The following is a 7,653-nucleotide window of genomic DNA, read 5'->3' as shown; positions in this document are numbered from 1 at the left end:
TTTGAGATGTAAAATTACTAATAAATGGATAATACGAGTAATCTATTTTATTTTTCTTGTCAGATAAACAATTGTAAGTAGAATTTAATTAGTTGTATATTAAAATCAATAATACACGATCGAAACTTGTAACAATGACCAACTAAAACTAATAAGGTTTGATAGTAAGTATAAAATACAAAATATAAAACAAATAAAAAATGATGGAACCAAAAAGCAAGAGATTATAAGTGGTGAAAGAAAATAAGAGAAAAAAGAAATATAAAAAGAAAGTGAGTCATACTTTAGTTTAGAAATTTTTAAGATTTTAAACCAGCTACATCATTTTTTATTATTATCATTATTATTATTACTTTCTTTCTAAATCCTCATAACATGTCAAATGAACTCCTCCCATTTATTTTTCTTGGGGCATTTTACATTTTTTTTTCTACTCTAGCGATCTTTTTGACAAATTTAATATAAAAGGTCATTCGAGAAGTTTAGCCACTCGAACCATCTTGCCTAGGGGTGCGTCATACACCCTTGATTTTTTCTTCTTTTTAATTTTTTTTTATTTATTTTTTTTTAAAAAAAAAATTATAAGAGTATTTTTGTTTTATTGAAGAAAAAAAAGTTATGAGACAATTTCTGAATAAAAAGTCTGAAAAAACATTATAAATTGGGTTATAATTTTTTAATGAAAAATTCCGTAAAACGAACGGAATTCTTGGTATTACTATTAGGTCAGATGACATGACATAATAGCCGGAACACGAAGATGGTGAGGTGGGATCAGAAGTTCTTCACTTCACGGATCGACACGTAGCAGTCTCGGGACCTTAAGCCATTCATTACAATCCCTACCCTTTTTAAGGTTGCTCCCACTTCGCTCAGTTTTCCCTTTTTTGGTACAATCCCCTGGTTCTCACGTGCAACCAGTCCTAAACTCTCCACCGTCCGATCCACATCCTTTTCCCATCAAACACATCAACAAACCACGAAACCAAAGAGCTTACGTACACCTTCGTAGTAGCACATTTGCTCTTCCTTATTCGCTTTGTTTAGAGTGTCCTATCATTGTTAGTCTTAAGCCAAGGAAAAGGTTTGTAAGATTCTGAGAAAGGAGAAAAGCTCATATAGCTAGCTGAGAGAGAAAGAAGTAAAATAGCCTTTTGATTTCTGTATTTTTCTCTCATAGTGATCAATATTTGCGTGTGGGAAGAAAATGGGGAGGGGGAGAGTGGAGCTGAAGAGAATTGAGAACAAGATCAACAGGCAGGTGACCTTCGCTAAGCGAAGGAACGGACTTTTGAAGAAAGCCCACGAGCTTTCCGTGCTTTGCGATGCAGAGGTTGCTCTCATCATCTTCTCCAATAGAGGAAAGCTGTGCGAGTTTTGCAGCAGCCCAAGGTATTCACCAAAACAACAAAACCCATTTTGTCAACCCCTCCCAAACACAAAAGGCAAAAACAAAAATAATCCTTTCTAATTTTTGTGTTGTTTTTTCTCTTCTCGTCTTTTTTTTTTTTAGACCTCCAAGATGATATTTGAAAGAGAAAAAAGTAGATTTTTTTTGGGTGTTTGAGTTTTTGCCGTTTTAGTGAATGTCTTGGCGTTTTTAGTAGTTTGCTTCGGAGTTCGTATTCCTGTTAGCTAGATCTGCAACTGGAAGCGCCATAAAAAGAAGATCACTGTTGTATTAACTCCCTATCTTGTTTTTTTTGTTTTCTCTTTTGGTTTCCAAAGTCTCTGCCTTTATTTTCTTTGCTTTCCCTTTTCTAGCACTGATTTTTAAATCTGATTTTTTTCCATTTACATTTAATTTGGTTTCTGAAAGTGATCTCAGAATCTGATCTTACTTCTCCATGTGGTGTCTTACACTGCGTTTGGTTTCTGTAAGAACAAGTCAGGAATTCATTGTGCCTTTCAAGCTCCGACTGAGCCATTCCTCTACGCTTTACAGGATCTCTCTCTCTCTCTCTCTCTCTCTCTCTCTCTCTCTCTCTCTCTCTCATGGTTTTCATCTCTCAAATGTTTTCATGATCAAGACTAAGGGTGAGAAGATGAAGATGTTTGTTACATCTGCCTTGGAGTTTAATTAGGGTTTGATCTTCCCAAAGCCCCTACTTATTTTTCCCCCAATCTCCTCAAGCTCCTTCTAAGTTTAATTAGGGTTTCTCTCTCTCTGTCGCTCTCTCTCTCTCTCTAACACCAAACCTTTTTTTTTTTTTTTCCTATCAGATCCGAATTTTTGTCAAGAATGACATGTTTCGAAATCTGCCAAGTTTAAGAGTAGGTTTACATGTGAGCCCTAGCTAATATCCATGGGTTCCCCCAATTTCCCCTTCCGACTAGTTCCAAACCATATATTGTGCAATAAATTGATTTTAGGGCATAGTGTGTCTACAAGGAATTATGAAAACAAAGAATTAAGAGTTTTTTCTTCAAGTTCAGGGTTTGGCAATAGGAGATTAATCACTTCTATGGGTGTTGATCAACTTGATCTAGAGTACATACACACATGAAATCAAGTAATAGCTAGGATATATATATTACTTCCTTCTACCTGAATTTGTTATTCTAAGAAATTAGATCGTGCTCTATGTTAAAGCACAACTTATATAAAAAATTTAAGTTAAAATGTAGGTAAATCGATAGAGGTAAAGTTCGAACTCATAACCTTTGTTTTGATACTATGCATATTAAAAACTTGTTCGAGATTGTATTAGGAAATAGAACTTTTGTCTATAAAAAATGCATAATTTTTAAACTTCTCCAATTTTGGGGTTTTTAGAGGAAAAAATTAATTTTTAAGTTTTTTAGCCGAACCAACATTTTTTACCAAAAATATCTATTTTTAAGTTCTAACATACTCTATATCACTATTTATCCTAAAAGTTTAAATTAATAAGAGGTGGTTAACTTAATTATTTAATTTATATTATAACACTACCTAATCAGATCATTGGCCGGTGTACCATTTTCAACATTAAGCTGTCTAAAAGGATTACCAATATTATCATATTTTAAGTTGCGCCCATGCATGTAGTTGCCAAGAATTAATGGAGTAATTTTCCTTGATCTATATAGCAAAATACAAATGCTAAATGACTTAGGAGGATTGTGTGCATGATTATTCGTTGTTATTTATTTTTATGACTATCCATCTCATGATAATCAAATATTTACTTATTATTACTATTATTATTATTATTTTCACAGTAAATCACTTTTTTATTATAATAATTATAATAATAATAATAATAATTATTATTATTATTATTATTATGTACACTTGAGACATCTTTTGATCATCATCTATGCTTGATATATATTATTCTTGACATTTGAGAAATTAATATTCAGCATGCTCAAAACGCTAGAGAGGTACCAGAAATGCAACTATGGAGCACCAGAGCCAAATGTGTCCGCGAGGGAGGCCTTGGTAATTAATGGTTTTTTTTTTTTTTTTTCCTAATTAACATTCTTTATTATATATATTATTTAGCATGCCAAATTGAATAATGGAAGTTGATTCTTTACATAGATTTTGGTAGAGGTTATACGGCTTACTACTGTAATAATAATGAATTAATGATGAAACAAAATACAGTGGAAGAAAGCCAGTGCCTTAAATAAAATACTATAAAATTGTGGGATATATATGTCTTGAAGAGAATAACTGAAATATCTGTGCCAAAATACTTTGAAAAACACAACTTCGTTGGGAAGAAAAAAAAGAGAGCCTTTGAAAAATATCGATCAATATATACTTGAGTTAGCAATTTCTCTCTGAACACTGACAAATTGCAATTCATACATTAAGCCATTGATATTTTGGGCTTCGTCAGTAATGTTAAGATCATAGACAAGGTAAATGTTGCTTAAGTTAATTAGCATAGAATTAAAATAAATCAACATTAACAAAAAAGTTTTCCCATTTACCTAGAAAATATGTGGCTGCTGGCTATAAAGAGTAATTAATTTCCTGGTTAGATTTACCAATGTTTGGAGTCTTACATATCTTCAAAGATTCAACATCAACAGGGAGTTTTTTGAGGGAGGTGGTTGTTGAAAAGATGAAGTTGAGAGAAGGGTTAAGGCAAATTGCACTGCATTGCATTTACAATATATTTTTGTATTTGATTCTTAATTTTTTTTTTTTCCTGAAGTTTATAATTGAGTGCCTTTTTGAATTCTATATATTATGAATCCCAAACCAAAGCACTTACTCATGAAATTTTAGTAGAATTAAGTGGCTGTATATTTTGAAGTATAACATTTTAACATATTATCATGCTATATATAAAGAAAGTTAAATAAAGAAAATTTCATGATAGAGGGCTTCAATATTAAATTACCACTTATTTTAAAAATTTAAGCTGATAGAAAATGATATTGTAAAGCCCAACACGCAAAATAGTTGAAATGAAAGATGAATTATGGATACAAAGTTGCAACTTGAACCTTGTTCTGATACCATGTCAAATCAACAATTATATCAAAAATTGAAGTTTATAGAAAAAGAAAAGGTTAGTTTAATAATTTAAATAATATTTTAACAGTAAAACAAGACCCCTTCCCAGCAGAATTGAATGGATTCAACGGTTTTCTCTTTCTTTCTTCTCCTTTTGCTTTATTTTAATCAAGCAAGACTCAACTCGATAGTAACCTATTTCAAATATCTTTTGCCACTTAAGTAAGAGCTAAAAGACATATTGCTCGATCTGCCACAATTGTGTTCTGTTGTGTAAGTTTCTATATATGTTCTAACTAAATTATACTACTATACCTAGGAGTTGAGTAGTCAGCAGGAATACTTGAAGCTAAAGGCACGTTATGAATCCCTACAAAGAACCCAGAGGTACTGCCAATTCCATTCTCAGTTATGCAAAAATGAAAGAAAATATATATATATATATATATATATATATATATTAATGCCGCTTATGCATTTGATTGTTATCATATAGGAATCTTATGGGAGAAGATCTTGGCCCTTTAAGCAGCAAAGAGCTCGAATCACTCGAAAGGCAGCTTGATATGTCACTGAAGCAGATCAGATCGATACGGGTACACAGACCAACAGCCTTAATTATCATATTTATATGGATTTCAGATATAATTATCCTTCCAATACTGTGTTTTTTCAAGGTGCCTGTTATACTATAATCATGCATTTTCAATGATCACACAAGTTTGTATGTATACTTGTCAGCACGAAGCTCTAGGGATTTATGCCTACATTCTAAGACACTTAGACTAGTAGAGGAGTGGTCTCAGAAGATTCAAATATTGTTAAGAGTAAAGTTCTATTTAGAACATATCTCCCTTGTCCATTAGGGTTTGAGAAAATGAGTAGATTTTTAAAATGATATGCAATCGATCTTGACCTCACAACCTTTATTCTTGTACCTTGTTAAATCACTATTCAATTATTTAATTAATATTCTAACGTACTTAATTATGTGACTCCTAATAATAACTTAAGGTGTCTTGGTGTTAAAGAGCATCAATACAGAGTGCATGTAACCAGTAATATAAAATAAGATGGCTTGGAATTCTTACCTTCGACACTAAAAAGATAGAACTTGTCTTTGTTGAGTTAATTAACTCGTCTACTTTTTCTGGCCATAAATCAATTGAGCAAGGCAGTGAAATTGATTTTAAATACTCAGATATGTATAACTTTTGTAATTCTCTGAATTGACAGACACAATACATGCTGGATGAGCTCACTGATCTTCAACGCAAGGTATGAGACTACACCTTCATAACTTCCTTATCATCATCTTCTTTATCTCCACCAACTTATTTATCGAATTTTATTTATGCAGGAACACATGCTTAATGAAGCAAATAGGACACTGAAACAAAGGGTAGGCCACCTTTCCAAAGAAGGGAGAGAATTAATTTCTAGCCATGCACTAAATAGTTTTCACTTGTGTTCTAATATATATATATATATATATATATATATATTCCCCGTCTTACATAAACTAACTAAATTTGTGAAAAACAACAATAATAATAATAATAATAATAATAAATAAATAAAAAGTGATAATTTTGGAAACAGCTCTAATTGCATATAATCCAAATAATTATCCATCGTACGTAGTACCATGAATATGACTTTTCAGCTGATGCTTAATTTGCAGTTGGAGGAAGGATACCACATGGACACACTCCAACTAGATATTCAAAGTGCCAACGATGTGGGTTATGGCCGACAGCCTGCTCAAACTCAGGATGATTGCTTCTTTCATCCCTTATGTGAACCCACGTTGCAAATTGGGTATGCATTCCTGACCTTTTATTAAGGAACCTATTTCAATTTAGGAGCCAATTACAGTCCCTTCTCCATGTCTACTGATACTTTCAAGTTTCAAGTACCCTTGTACTAGGTACAGAATGGCTAGTGTCAGAAAAAATTCAAGGATTCTCCATGAATTACAATTGTAGGTTCAGTTTTTTTTTATCGGAATCCTTACAATCGATCGGCTGCCTAAATTGCTTGCAAGTCTGGTAAACCAATTGCAAGGATCTTTATTAGGGCTTTTCAGTATCACCCTTGACATAAGTACGTAGTGAATTTAAGAAGCCAGTTGGCTAGCTACTTCCAGCTTTTTTTTTTTTTTTTGGGTGAAGGAGTTGGCTTGCTTGGTGACTTACCTAAATAACTGGAGTTCTCATCCAATCTTGCAATCTTCAATGTTTATTTGAAGCACACGAAGGTCTCCGGTTACTTTTTCATGGGAGGCAAGCATGCCAAACTCAACCAAAAGAACAACTAACTATGGTTTTTAACTTCAATGTTCTCAAATAGTGTAGGATCAGGCAATATATATGGAAATCCCATTTGGGGCTAGCTTCATGCAATTATAGTCAAAATCCAGAGATGAAGTATCAATTTTCTCATCTTATTAGAATTAGGAAATGGGGTAGCTAATCAGGAATAGCATCATCTTAGGCCCTAAGGGTTTTCTAATGTCTAATTCACTCATGCACAAACTCACCAAAACCATAATTATATATCCCAGATTAAGCATGCATGGATGATGGTTATTGGCCTAACCTATCAAATTGGCTTATTGAATTATTGCAGATATCAGCATGATCATCCTATGACAGTCGTCACAGCAGGATCAGGATCAATCGTCACAGCGGGACCAAGCGTGAATAACTACATCTCAGGGTGGATGCCATGATAAGAGAAGGGCATGCATGGTCAGACATGGTACATGCATTCCTTCCATAAGAATTAGTATATTCATCTTCTTTATGCTGTTGGATGAAAAGTGACATATGTATAACAGTACTATGGAACTATCTTTTAATTGTATGCATATATTTGTGTGTGCTCAAGCACTGCGCTTGCCGCTTCTTTCTTTTAGCAGTTGCACGCGTTGTCGTTTGCATGTCAGAATTGAGCAGTTAACGTGTATACGACTAATCTTAGATAAGAAGCTAACAGGAACGAACGAGCTGCATGTAGACCAAGAACACCCACGAAAGTGCTCGAGCTCATCCATCAATTGACCATTAAAATTAGGGTTTTGGTCTAATTATAACCACCTTTCAAACTGGGGCCTTGTATTAACCACGTGCATAAATGAACGACCAAATATATATAACTGCATTGACCACCTCTCATCTGCTATCCCTCCT

At 33.3% G+C, this 7,653-nt stretch overlaps 1 protein-coding gene across 1 annotated transcript; it reads left to right on the top strand.

The window, feature by feature from the left end:
• Positions 1-1,033: 1,033 nt before the first annotated feature.
• On the top strand, positions 1,034-7,388 carry LOC132178758 (agamous-like MADS-box protein MADS4). Its single transcript, XM_059591291.2, has 8 exons — positions 1,034-1,392; positions 3,349-3,427; positions 4,779-4,846; positions 4,956-5,055; positions 5,696-5,737; positions 5,820-5,861; positions 6,144-6,280; positions 7,091-7,388. The coding sequence occupies exons 1-8, from the start codon at positions 1,208-1,210 to the stop codon at positions 7,191-7,193; spliced, it is 756 nt and encodes a 251-aa protein (XP_059447274.1). The 5' UTR covers positions 1,034-1,207; the 3' UTR covers positions 7,194-7,388.
• Positions 7,389-7,653: the final 265 nt, after the last annotated feature.

The sequence above is a fragment of the Corylus avellana genome, chromosome 4, assembly GCF_965113065.1.
Source record: "Corylus avellana chromosome 4, dhCorAvel1.hap1.2, whole genome shotgun sequence".
In the NCBI taxonomy this organism is placed as follows: Eukaryota; Viridiplantae; Streptophyta; class Magnoliopsida; order Fagales; family Betulaceae; genus Corylus; species Corylus avellana.
Note: the sequence above shows the minus strand (reverse complement) of the source record. Positions and strands in the feature narration are given on the sequence as shown.